The sequence below is a fragment of the Cupressus sempervirens genome, chromosome 5 (genome assembly GCF_028749045.1).
Source record: "Cupressus sempervirens isolate cs-2001-9-10 chromosome 5, ASM2874904v1, whole genome shotgun sequence".
NCBI lineage: Eukaryota > Viridiplantae > Streptophyta > Pinopsida > Cupressales > Cupressaceae > Cupressus > Cupressus sempervirens.
Genome location: NC_143122.1, coordinates 844,382,958 through 844,397,658, shown reverse-complemented (window position 1 = coordinate 844,397,658; position 14,701 = coordinate 844,382,958). Strand labels below are relative to the sequence as shown.

The window sequence follows — 14,701 nt, the reverse complement described above, 5'->3', positions numbered from 1 at the left end:
TATTTGATTTACATTCAAGAAAATGGCTAGAGTTTTCGAGGTCATGAATTAGACAATATACATGGGTGGTTCAATAAACATGTTGGAATCAGAGTGATTTTATTAAGGTACACAAACTTGAAGTCGTGGGTGTTAATATATTTCAAGGTTTCATTATGCATTTTTTTTGTTCTATATTATTTAAACTAAAGCTATCTAAGTAGATGCTTTACTACAAATTTTTTTCGTGGATTGACTACAATTGGGTATACATTATTTTGTGTGGGAATTCCTTAATGGGAAAGTGAAGTCTCTTTATGACCACAATTATCACATGCTAATAACTATATCTATCTACTATGCCTGGAACATCAGATAGAATGTGGGAAAGTGATTGCCAATAGAAACTTAGCCGTATTCCAACTCATATTAGCATATAATCATGGTAAAAAAGGTGACCTACAAGAAATGAGACCTATATAGCACATGGTAGCAAGGTACATTCTTGCTTTATGTAAAGGTCATTCACATTGAAGAAGCAAGAAAGTGCCCGCTGTAGATCTGTGCAAGATTTGATGGTGTGCAAAATTGTAGGAGCCCCGAAAGAAAACTAAACAAGATATGAAAATATTAAAAGCCCCCAATTTAATTATTTCATATTTCCATGGTATTCAAATATTTAAAAAGAATGGAAAGTGGTCGTTTATCATTTAAATTCAAATAGGGTGATTTTGGTAGAAAGGCAAATTTGGCCAATAGTTAATTCAGAAATTGGATTCATACTGATAAAAAAGACAAACTAATAATTTAGAATTAAAAATTGGAAAGTGTGTGATATCGAGAGCATTGGGGAACACATTTGGCTTGCATAAAATATTGTTTTAGATAAAGGTAAAAATAGGTTTTGAAGGGGACCTAAAACCCTTAACAAGAAAACAAAAGATAAACCATTAAGTTCCACCAAGTTTTACAAGGACTTGAAACCTACCATCTTAAAAGATTCAAATTCAATTTTTACAAGGACCTAAAATCACAAGATAAAATCAAATAACAAGACCAAGTTTTAAAAGGACCTAGAACCTAGTTTTAAAATAACAACACTAGATTAAAAACCTAAAAAAATGACTAGAAACTAGAACAACTACCAAGATAGAGACCAAAAACCAAAAACATAGAAAAACTGCTATTATAGTTCTTTGATCATTTGGACCACCTCTTTTCTAGCCTCCATAGTACTTTGGATGGTATTAACTATAGATCCCACGAGGCCCTCAGCTACTTTTTTCCTAGAGCTCTATCTGGTTCATTTACATGGACCACCTAGAGATATGATTTCTTCATTAGTTCTCTTCCCTAAGCTAGCAGCAGCTACACAAATGCTAGAAGTAACCTACTCCATATTATTACAACTTTCTTTGATCGATAACTAGAGCTTGTTTTCATATTCCTTTAGTTTTTCTGGTATATTACCAACCTGAATTTCCAACTGGATGGTCTTTATGCAATTAGTTTCTTGGTTCTGCTCCATTGTTGTGACTTTTCTTTTCAAGTTCATTAATTTGTTATACACCTAGGAGTCAGTTTGAAGGGAAGAGTCTACCTTTAAGTTTTTAGTATGTAGGAAAGAAAGCCTTGTATCTCTACTAGCATTACTCGACACAGTATTTTTATCATTGCTTTCATCTGTCTCCTCCTTACCAGATTCACCCTTGCCTCCAGGGTAACCTTCCAAATTCGAGCTAAAATCTCCCACATCTCTGTTCTCCTCCTCATCCACTAACCCCTTCCTCTCCTTTACTATTCCTAGAGTAGGTTTCACTCATAGAGCCCTTCTTTTTCTCAGAAGGATGGGATGACACAATAGCCTTGTTCTTACAATAATTCTCAATCAGTAAAATTAATCCTTCATGAAAAATCAAGTGGGTTTCTTCTTTTCTATGAGCTTGGAGACTATGGAGCAAAGAAAATCTCAAATAAAAAGGAAATGAGATTCTATCTTTGTGCCTAAAATGTTTTAGAAACACAAAATGAAATTTATGAACATGTTTAGCTCTACCATCCAAGATAAAGTACTCACAAATGCATGAAAGCACATCCTGCTAGATAACCTTAATTTGGCCCAGTTTCTAAAAATCACCATTCTTTACCTCCTCATCCATTTTCAAGAACTTCTTAAACATTGCATTTTTTTATCCATCTAAGAAGATAGAAATGCAATGTCACATGAAATATTGTATCAAAATGTTACATCTTGTATGGGTTTTGGTGGTATTTTCAAATGGAAAAATATTTGAAATAATTTTTGTTTTAATGTTTGTGCTCTTCACAGATTGACGAAGACCTCGATGTGACCTAATTTCCATCAAAGGAAATTCAAAACTAACAAATCCCACAGTCGAAGACACTATAAAATAGGCCATCAGCCTATACCTACTCTACTTTTATTTTGCTTCGTTGTTTCATTTATTTTATTCACACATTCAACAAGTGTTAGCTTTAACTTCCCTCCTATGATAGCTATTGAAAGAGAACACGATGTTGAATACAAAGAGAATAATCAAGGAGGCATGCAACAACTATTGGAGATATGAAGCTCAACCATTTTTCATTATTCCCTCCAAGAGACTCTATCTCTTCAATTCTTCTACTGACATTCAAGAGTCTCCCTTAAAGCTCTTTTATATATTGTATTCGCTGTAACTTGTGGATGTATTTCTAGATTAGATAATATATTCTCCTGCTTAGTGTGGAAATTGGCTTTATTGTTTGAACCATAATAAATCTGTGTACTCTACTTTTGCATTATCGTTTATGCATTTTATTGCTTTTCTAACTTTTACAATTGGTATCAGAGCAAGGTATTGCTATTTAGAATTTAGGGTTGAAATTCTAGGATCTTGGAGGAGGTCAAAGTGTAGAAATTTATAGGAAAAAGTTTTGGCCTATGGAAGGTGCAAATGGAGTCGCTAATAATTAAGCAAGATCTGGCACTTGCTTTAGAGGGGAAATGGAAGCAACTAGACATGATGTCTAATGAGGATTCGAAAAAAATGGACAAGAAGGCAAGAGCAACAATTCTTCTTTCACTATTTGAAAATGTGCTCCTTAATGTTGCAACAAAAACAACAACAAAGGTAGTTTAGGACAAGCTAAGAACTACTTATGTAATGGTGTCTGTTGCAAAGAAGGTTTTCATCATGAAGAAACTCTATAGTCTCAAAATGAAGGATGGTGGTAATATAGCAAATCATCTCAATGAGTTTAATACTCTAATCAGTTAAGAAAATTTGGTGGGCATGCCATGAAGTGATGAAAACAAAGCTATCTTATTGTTATGTTCTCTTCCATCCAGTTGGGATGGAGTTGTAACAGCCATAAGCACATCGCTTCCCAATAAGAAAAGTTATTTTTTGATGAAGTTGCAGCTACTCTTCTCGGTGAAGACATGAGAAGAAAGAGTGATGTTCCCTCATCCGGTGAAGCCTCAACAACAGTAAGCATTGACAATAGAGGAAGGAGTCATCAAAGATGTAGAAACTCCAACAATAGAGGAAGATTGAAGTTTGCAAAAGGGACAGATTCGAAAGAAAGCAAAGGGGATTGTTGGTTTTGTGGCAAACCAGGCCACTCAAAGAAAAATTGTCATGCTTTAAAAAGGGCACAAGATAAGGTGTGGGATAGTCAAGCTAACATTGCTTATGAGAAGTATGAACCAAGGATTTTAGTTCTTGTTGCAAGTGATACTATTTCAGAATCATGGGTACTTGATTCCAGGGAATCCTTTCATGCTTTCTTATGCACGAAGTTGTTCACAAATTATAATGAAGGTGAATTTGGGAAAGTTTATTTCGGTGACAATAATGCTTGTGACATTATTGAGAAAAGTGATATTTTATTACCATCACATGGAGGAGGGTAATGGCTTTTAAAAGATTTTCGAAATGTTCCAAAATTGAAGAGAAATCTAATTTCCATTTCTCAACTTCATACTCAAGGCTATCATACATTCTTCAATCCTAATACATGGAAGATAACAAAGAGATCTTTGATAGTTGCAAAAGGAGATAAAGTTGGGAGTTTATATATTCTAGAAAGTAACAGTGAAGTGGGAGCTACTATGACAATGGTGGACATAACTCAGAGCTTTGGCATCAAAGGCTTGGGCACATCAGTCAGAAAGGACTCAATGTAATGTTAAAAAGAAATCAACTGCTAGGGCTGAAATCTATTGATATAGAATTCTATGAACATTGTCTCTATGGCAAACATAGGTGAGTCAACTTCTTGCAGACTAGTAGTGAGAAGAAGGGCACACCCTTGGAGCTTGTTCACACAGATGTCTTTGGACCCATTGAGGTAACCTCTTTTGGTATAGCTAATTATTTCATTACTTTTCTAGATGATTGTACAAGGAAATTTTGGATTTATACGCTCTCTAGGAAATTAGAAGTTTTCTCTAAATTTCAAGTTTTTAAAGGCCTCATTGGAAAGTAAAGTAGACACAAGATTAAGTGTCTAAAAAGTAATAATGAAGGAGAATTTTTCTCCTCATAATTTGATTCTTTTTATGCAAATAATGGTATCCATCAAATCAAGGTTGTTCCATTTACTCCACAAGAAAATGGAGCATCAAAAAGGTTAAATAGAACAATTCTTGAGAGAGCTCAATGTATGCTCTCTAATGCCAGCTTGAGTAAGGAATTTTGGGCTAAAGCATGCAACATAGTGGTGTATCTCATTAATCAGTGTCCCTCATCATGATTGGACTTTGGAATTCCAAAGGAGGAATGGTTAGGTAAAAGAATTTCATATTCTCACATCCGGGTGTGAAGTATTTTTCCATGTGCCTAAAGAAAAAAGAACCAAGTTGGATTTTAAATCATAGCAGGGTATCTTCATGGGCTATGGTGAGGATCAATATGGGTTTCATATTTGGGATCACAAAGAGAAGGAAATCATCAGGAGCAGAGATTTTGTCTTCAATGAGAAGACATTTCTAGGTTGGCAGCTATAATCAACATTAGAGGAAGAATTTGTGCCCACAATTATTTTGAAAAACAATGACTCAAAGACATATACTAGTGGAAGTCAATAGTTCATTTCTCCTGTGACTTTATTTTCACCAATCTCTGTTACATCTAATTCAAGTGAAAAAGATATTAGAGATGGAACTGAACATCTATTTTTCCTAATAAACATGATGACTACACACCAAATGTGGTGTTTCCAAGCACTTCAAACTCTTCATATGCTGGTCTAACAATAGATACTGTTGTAATAAATAATAACAGAAGTTGAGGGGGTTATGTCCCCCCCTTCACGTGTGGACTTTTCTTCCCCATGTGGAGACAATGTGCCAGTAGTTGTAGTAGCTGCTTTGCCTCCCTCAACTGCTATTCACCCAGCAATTGCAAAGCCATTTGATAGCTCTTAACCCATGTTGATAAACATCTAGAACATGCGGAAAGGAGTTGTAGTTAGCAATTTAGAAGGAAATAACTCTAATTCAAGTGCACTCCATAGGAATGAGGAAAATAATAATCCTCAAAATTCAAAAATTGCTCAAGGACTCAGAAGATCATCTCGATAGAGAAAACATTCAGCAAAGTTCTCTAATTATGAGTTGTTAGTTGCAAAGGAGGCAGAACTGTCCTTACTAGTGTTTGATCAATTAGAGCCTACAAATTACAAAGCTGATAATATAACTTCAGATTCACAAAAATGGCTAGATGCCATGAGGGAGGAAATGGATTTGTTGATAACAAATTAGAGTTGTGATTTGGTGCCTTTACCACCTAATAGGCAATCTCTAAAGAACAAATGGGTGTATAAAATAAAGGAAGAAGATGGCGGCAAGGTTTGTTATAAGGCCAGATTAGTGGTCAAAAGATATGGATAACTATAGGGCATCGACTTCAATGAGATCTTCTCCCTGGCATTCAAGATGATTACTATTAGAGCCATTCTAGGCTTGGTTGCTACATGGGATCTTGAGCTGGAGCAGTTGGATGTCAAGACTACATTCCTACATGGTGATGTAGATGAAGAACTTTATATGATGCAACTAGAAGACTTTGTAAAAAAAGGAAAGGAGCATCTTTATTGCAGATTGAAGAGAAGCTTGTATGGACTAAAGTGGGCCCCAAGGCAATGGTACAAGAAATTTGATAAGTTTATGGTTGAGCACAAGTTCATATGCTTAGAGGTTGATCCATGTGTTTATTATAAACAGTTGCTCATAGGTGAATTTATAATTCTTGTACTATATGTGGATGATATGCTAGTTGCCAAAACTAGTATGAAGATTGTTCATGAATTGAATAAGCATTTGGCAAGCAGATTTGTAACGAAAGATTTGGGGGCAGCTAAGAGGATACTTGGGATGACCATTTCATGGGATAGATCCACAAGGAAACTTTGGTTATCTCAAAAGCAATACATTGAGAAGGTATTGGACAAATTTGGCATGCTAAATGCCAAACCAATTTGTGTCCCTCTAGCATCTCATTTTCGTTTGACTACTAAAATGTGTCCCACAACACACGAGGATACAAAATTCATGAAGGGAATCCCTTATACTTCAGCAGTAGGTAGCATTATGTATGCTATGATTTCTACACGTCTAGATATTGCTCATGCAGTGGGAGTAGTTAGCTAGTTTATGAGTAATCTTGGCAAGCCTCATTGGGAGGTAGTTAAATGGATTCTCCGGTATCTTAAAGACACCTCTACTTTCTCTTTATGTTTTGGATCAGATAAGCCAGCATTGCAAGGGTTCGTAGATTCAGATCTTGGTGGTGATTTAGACAAGTGGAGATCTACCTCAGGTTATGCTTTCACATTTGTTGGTGCAGCGATCAATTGGGGCTCTAGATTGCAACATTCAGTCGCTCAATCATCTGCTGAAGCTGAATACATGGCTCTCTCCGAGGGGGCCAAAGAGATGGTATGGTTGCAGATTTTGTAAAAAGAATTGCGTTTGCAACAATAAAATTTTAACCTTTTCTATGACAACAATAGTGCTATATTCATGAGCAAGCATCATACATCTTAGCGATGCTCGAAGCACATTGACTTGTGTTATCATTACATTCAGCATGTGGTTAAAGAAGGAAAACTTCAAGTCATCAAGATTGACACAAAATTAAATCCAGTTGATGCCCTCACGAAGGTTGTAACACGGGAGAAGTTTGAGTTTTGCCAAGCTTCTCTGAGCATTTCTCACGAAGGTTGTAACATGGGAGAAGTTTGAGTTTTGCCAAGCTTCTCTCAGCATTTCTAGCATGTGATAGCAAGGTTTAGAGTAGGGGAATAGCTTGTTACAGCAGTGGTTGGATTGTTGGGGATATGAAGCTCAGCCATTTTTCATTATTCCCTCCAAGAGACTCTGTCTCTTCAATTCTTCTGCTGACATTCAAGAGTCTCCCTTGAAGCTCTTTTATATATTCTATTCGCTGTAACTTGTGGATGTACTTCTGGATTAAATAATATATTATCCTGCTCAATGTGGATGTAGAATTTATTGGCTGAACCACGATAAATCTGTGTACTCTGTTTTTGCATTCTTGTTTGCGCATTTTATTGCTTTTCTAACTTTTACAGCAGCTTACCAAAAATGAAGCATTGAGTAGGCTAGGTGGCAGCAATGACTGGACATTTTATAATAAATCTATTCCCCTATGGGACAGATCCTCAGGCTCTGGGACAGATTAAACGGTAAACCATGGGATGCCTGGGTGGATTATGATGGTGTAGAAAAGAGTTTGCGTGTCTTTCTCTCTTGTAATCCAAACAACACCAATGTTTCTTATAAATCCAAAAGCCCTCTGTTTAATTGTATAATAGGTCTGCGCGACTATCTACCAGAAAACATCAAGGTTGGCTTGTCGGCTTCCACTGGACACTTCACTGAGACACGTGGTGAGAGTTTGGAATTTTTCTTCTAACCATTCGTGGGAAGTCCGAGCTGCTGTGGATGGAACTACAAATCACGATAAAAGAAGATTTATTGTCCAAGTTTTCTTGATATGTGTGTTGTTTGTTGTCGTTGTCTTGTTTGATATGATAGTTAGGTGGTCGCAGTATTTCTGAAAAAGCAAAAGAGGAGGCGAGGTGAGGGAAGAGAGTGATCCAGAGCTTGACGAATGCTGTCCTCGTGGCCCCCGAAGCTTTTCCTATGTCGATCTTAGTACCGCAACATGAAATTTTTGCGAGAAAGAAAAGCTTGGGCATGGAGGCTTCGGCAGCATTTACAAAGGCATCCTGCCCTGCACCGGAGAGGTGGTGGCTGTCAAACGAATAGCGCAAGATTTGAGACAAGGAAGAAAGGAGTATGTTTCTGAAATTCAAACGATCAGCAGGCTGAGACACCGTAACCTTGTGTGGCTTTTAGGATGGTGCCATCAAAAGGGAGAATTACTTCTTGTCTATGAATATTTGCCAAATGGGAGTCTGGATAGACACATTTTTTGGAAGGAGAAGGATACTCTGCAGTGGGACCAAAGATACAGTGTCGCCTGTGATATAGCGTCTGCTCTCGTTTATCTACATGAAGAATGGGACCAGCGTGTCGTCCATCGACACATAAAGGCAAGCAACGTAATGTTCGATTCCGATTTTAATGCCAAGGTGGGAGATTTTGGTTTGGCAAGATTAATTGAGCGTGATCAGGCAGCTTCCCATACGACCGTGGTGGCTGGCACGCGGGGTTATGTAGCTCCAGAGTGCTATATAACGGGGAAGACCAGTCTAGAGGCTGACGTGTACAGCTTTGGGGCGGTTACTCAGGAAATCGCGTGCGGAAGGTGGCAGGTTGATCACAGCCTTGAAGAATAGTACAATTGCACACTGGTAGAGTGTGTTTGGGATTTAAATGGAACGGCAAAGGCACTGGATGCAGCAGATGAGAAACTTGGTGGAAATTTCAATGCGAGGTAGATGTGGAGTGGCTGATTGTTGTGGGGCTGTTGTGCACCCAAAATGAGAGAGCTGATAATGGTAATTAGAAGTGAAGTTGGACTGCCATACGTTCCTTCGGATTTGCCGCTAGCTGTGTGCAGCCAGTGTACTCCGGTTATAATGAGTTCAGGCTTGTCGAGCTCTGTGGTGCTTCTTTCCGGGGTGTCGTCAAGTTCACCAGTCGTCAGGTCGACGGTTTTTTTTACTCGCGACTACAACTGGTTGTGAAAATCTGTCGTCGAGCCCTCTACATTTCACGACTAGCCTTGTCAATTTAGACTATATCAAATTGAAGTGGGAATCTAGAATGGAAATTTCATGTTATAAATCTGTGTTTGGAAAAAATAAAAAACATAATTAATTTTGTTTTATAATTTATATTGGCTTTCTTTCCTGTCATTTCTTCAGTATATATGCAAAAGTTTTACCTAGTTCAATTATGCAAGAGGCTCCTAAGCAGATTTCGAATATGAGATGCATGTACACCTTTTTTTGACAACACATGATCTTACAAAATTGCCACACGATCAAATGCTGAAAATTCAGCTATAACAACATATAGTTGTCACAACGATGCTTTCCCAAAAGCTATTGTTGATTTATTAGCATTACAAATAATTTAAAAATTCACATGCTAATATGCTATTATAAAGATTGAAATAAAACTTTTACATTAGAAGATAATCAAGATTAATTTTTAAAAGAGAGGAGAAGAGAGGGAAGTTGAAGAGAGATAGAGAAATATATATGTATATGTCAATGAAATAGAGGGAGAGCGAAGAAAATAGATAGATAAAAACAAGATAATGAGGCAGAGGGAAAAATAAATTAAGAAGTAATATGTAGAAATAGATAAGTAAAATATATTCATGAAAACTATCAAATATGTAATAAATAGAACTATAATAATATTGTATAGTAAAATAAATAAAAGATAAATTCTAAAATTAAAAAAAAAAAAAAAAAAACAAATTACAAAAAAATAATATTTTGATATTAAAATATTTTAGTTATTTGTAATAAGATTTTTTTATTTTAAATAATTATTGATTGCTCAATGTATATTTTTGTTATTACTTTATTTTTTAAAATGTGTTACTAAATTCAATTATAACTATTTTATTTTGTATTAATTAAATTTTACAATTCGTAGTAGTTTGTAAAGTATTAAGTTTATTAAATTTTACAAAATTGTGTTACCAATCTCTACAATTCTTGTGACATATTTGTATAATAGAGATTGTGTTTGTGGAGACTTTTGTAGATTATAATCTCATTTTCCTCTAGTGTAAATAATAGAGAAATAGATATGGAAATGGAACAAAAGAAGTTGAGGAATGAAAAATCATGGATCTAATAAGAGTATGCACCATGTGATATCACTTCTTATAATCTGAACTAAATCAAACAATATAATTTTTTATTTCATCTCATTTTTGTTTGGTAAGGAATATATTTCTTAAACTTTTTAAATTTAAAATAATTAGTTTAAAATAATATATTCATATAAATGTAAAGAACAATTATTTATTTTTCTATTAATTTGCTTCATTTAAAAATTTAAAAAAAAAACTAATACACAATATGCAAAAAAAAAAACTAGTCTCGAGTTAAGAACAACAACTAACAAGTGTCATATAGTGGCTTGTATTTTTCACATTGTTTAATTAACTAAAATAGTAAAAGATTTTTTTTTAGAGTAATACAAAAATTTCAATGATACTAACAAAAATAATTGCATTTGATTGGTTGATATAGAAAATATTAATTAAAATCATTTAGGTCCATAGATAGTTTTTTCACTATTTTGGTTATAATTTTTTGAAATTTAATTTATAAATTTTAGTTTTAGAATGTGTTGGAAGTATCAAGTAGAAAGTCTAAATTGAGTTATTCTCAAATTTTGAATACGGTAAAATCTTTGTGCAAAAATGAATTCAATTAAAATAATGAGATTTCAAGGTGTAGGTTTGAAAACTTCAAACATAAGTTAATTGTGTAGAGAGAAGTACTCAAGGATTATAGTTTTCTTGATATCTGCTACAATTGTACAAAACTTCTAGTTTTGATATACAAAGGTATAGTAGTTTACTTGGCACAACATTAGTTCTTTTGGTCAAATTGCTATTGTCATTTTAATATTCTTGTTGAAAATAATTAAATATTAAAAGAAAGTAATGAATTTTTAGTTTTCATCCTTACATAGTTTTTTCACTATTTTTATTATAATTTTTTAAATTTTAATTTATAAATTTTAATTGTAGAATGTGTTAGAAGTATCAAGTACAAAGTCTAAATTAAGTTAGTCTGAAATTTTGACTATGCTAAAATCTTTTTGCAAAAATGAATTGGATTAAAATAATGAGATTTCAAGGTATAGGTTTCAAAACTCACATGGAATTAAATTGTGTAGAGAGAAGTTCTCAAGGATTATATCTTTCTTGATATCTACTATATGTGTACAAAACTTGTACTTTTCATATACAAAGATATAGTAGTTTACTTGCCATAACATGTCCTCTTTTCATCAATAATAGTCTTGTTGAAAAAATTAAATATTAAAAGAAAGTAACAATTTTTTTTTATAGAATCAACTTTCTTACTTCAAGATTTAACCCACATAAAGATAAATGAACTAAAAATGAAAAGAAGTTATAAATAATATTAATAAAAATAAAATTATTTATCAATTTTTACATTAAAAAATACTTTTAAATATTGAATTGAAACAAACCAATCAAAAAAATTGGAAGATTTGCATTTGTCACTATTACTATCATATGAAATCATAACATTGAAATTTTAACACCTTACAACCTTAAATTCAAAATCTCAATTAAAAACCTTGAATTACTAATAATAGTAGCCAACTTGTTATATAGCTCCACTATTCAATCATTATTCTTTAAAAGTTTAGAATAAAAGTCTATAGTTGGTAAGTCTTTTATAAACTACTAAGGTGGATAAACTTAGTAGGTAACCCTCAAAATGAGGAGGAACTAGATTTGAAGTTTCTATTCTTGAAAACTAAGCATGTAGTTATAATAAGTTGAATTCATACAAATTATACATCTCAAGTCCTTTTCACACCATTAGTTTCTATTACCGTTAATTGTATTTTAGTGTATAAATCTTTTAATTAAATTGAGAATTTATTAAACTTGTTTAATATGGTTGATATATATATATATATATATATATATATATATATATATATATATATATATATATATATATATATATATATATATATATATATATATATATATATATATATATATATATATATATATATATATATATATATATATTAGACTGCAAGAATCGGTGCAACACGACCCCCCTATAAATTGTAGTGCGCTTGGTAAACTTTTTAACGTGACCGATAGCGCTGGCGCGACACGCCCACCGGTACCACGAGGACAGGGGAGACTGGAACCCGTGACCAACCCCTTGCAATAGGGAAGATTTAGCCACCAAGCTAGGGCCCCTGCCCTTATATGGTTGATATTTTAATATATATGTGCATCCTAAAATATTTGTGTACAATATGAGTAGTGCTTCCTTCAAATTGGCTCCTATAAGATCCAATATAAATGAACCGAATAAATTAACATAAAATAATTTTAATAATTTTAAAACTTAAAATTTCACATTTAAACATTAGTCAAATGAAAAATGAAAATAAAATAAAAATAATTACATTTGATTTGCTGAAACTAGGACTAACTGATTGAATAGTGTATTGCCTAGATCAAATACAATAATAAAGACCAAACTAAATTAATCTTGTTTGTTTATGTTTATATAAATATATATCATGTGATTTAATAATTAATAAACCATGTGTAAATTCATGGGTACGAAATGAAACATTAAAGAACATAAATTTGTGATTGAAGAAACACTTACCTTACAATTATTAGTTCCTGTCGAAGTTGGGATACTAGTGTTTTTGCTTAATCCAAACTCTTGATACTAGTGTTTTTGCTTAATCCAAACTCTTTTTCAACCGGCCAATGAAATTTAACAATTTTATTGCTTGTTGATAATAAGCTAAAGTTACATTATTAAAATTTATTTAAATAATTCAAATATTAGTATTTATCTGCAGTCCAATTGGAAGCCAAGGGAAAAGGCAATGAGAAAATTAGTTCATTTAAAATGTTTAATTAAAGAAAAATTAAAATGACACTTGTGAGACAATGGCATATGTTTGAGAAGTTTACTATATATTTATGCTATAGTGTATCTATAATGGCTTCATTGACTGCATTAAATGAAAATTAATACTAAAAGATTTAGCTGGATTTCTCTAGGTCATACATTTAGTGATTATTAAATAAATTTGTTCCAACATCATCCTTTATCCATTTTGTATACAAATTATGAGGCGTTCTAACACCAAATTTTCTGTCATATTCTCCACATTTATGTGTTTCTAGATTGAGGCTGATGCAATCAGCGCATCAATATTGTTTCAGATTTTCCCTCTTATTTTATAGGATGAAAAATGTTTTCATGGATAGATTTTACTGGTAATTGAGCTAATTTTGTTTCTGGTCTAACTTGAGATTCATTTCTTGCAAGCCATTTTTCATCTAAAGTTGACATTCATCACTGGATGACTTATATCAGTCAAAGTTTTCTCTGCAACAGATCAACAGGAATCAGTTCACTTAATTATTTGTCAATATAATTGCTAAATTGAACCCAATGTATCTTTTATTCTAGAAACTTCGCAAAATTTACTTGTGAATACAAAGTCAAAACTACACTTGAGAGCGCTTAGTGAATCTTTTTGAATTGAGTTCTCAAAGTTTTGTTTTATATTTCATGAGAGCGTTGCCCAAAGAAAAAAATTGTAGAGCTTTTTGTTCCTAAAGTGAAAAATAAAATAGATAGTACTCAGCTCTCATAAAAATAATTGATCTGATCTCACATGGCCATATAATTTATTCTTGTGTATAAATTTATGCTCTATCATGAATAATATACCTGGTTTACTTTTGGTTCTTTGGATTTCCAAATGATTTTTTTCCAGGGAATATTTCCTTCTTTCTTTGTTTTTTATTCTTTGATGATAACTGCTTTGAAACGAATAGGAGATCATTAATCAGGCACAATCATTGCATATGGTTTGAACAATTAGTTGCTAAAAATCACAATGTTGATGATATCTGAAAATAAAATCAACATTTTCAATCTCTAATACAGAATGAAAGCAATCAACGTAGGTGACTCGAAGGTCCTATTTGGCCACATGAAGAGGGGCTTCGATGCGCTTGTAATGTGTTCATATCAAGTTAGAAACTATAAAAGGTATTAGGTTAATGATGGGTTTAATGTAAATATTTATGACTTATCATAAAAAGAAAAAAACTAATAATATGTTTCAAACGTTTTTACTTTTATTTTTGTTAGGGCTTGAAAACCTAGTACTGTATAAATTGCTCCCTCATAGCTCTATATAAAAAGATAATTTCTTAGATTCATAGAGATAGAAGCAATAAAAAATTTAGGAAATTGTAGGAAAGCACATGAAAAGTTACCTTACATGCCTAATTTTGACACAAAAATTGTTCCAATTTTTTTTCCTGTATTGCTTGGAATATTTCTACTGCTCAGATGAAAAATAACAAGATGTTCCATTCACCACTCAAATGGTACAAAAGACCATTTGCATGAATCCATTTTAGCAATGTAATATTTAAAGATAATGGTTGTAGATCACCTTTTACAATGGTATATCCAGTGAAATTAA

The 14,701-nt window shown here is 33.0% G+C and overlaps 1 protein-coding gene and 1 pseudogene across 1 annotated transcript in view; both read left to right on the top strand.

Annotated features, from left to right (window-relative positions):
• LOC149558528 (uncharacterized) overlaps positions 1-8,814 on the top strand; it is a 30,817-nt pseudogene extending 22,003 nt beyond the window's left edge.
• Positions 8,815-8,973: 159 nt separating this feature from the next.
• LOC149558527 (L-type lectin-domain containing receptor kinase IX.1-like) overlaps positions 8,974-14,701 on the top strand; it is a 16,738-nt gene continuing 11,010 nt past the window's right edge. Inside the window, exon 1 of the mRNA XM_089830892.1 lies at positions 8,974-9,132. Coding sequence (XP_089687018.1) covers positions 8,974-9,132 — 159 coding nt within the window. The remainder of the gene's footprint in view (positions 9,133-14,701) is intronic.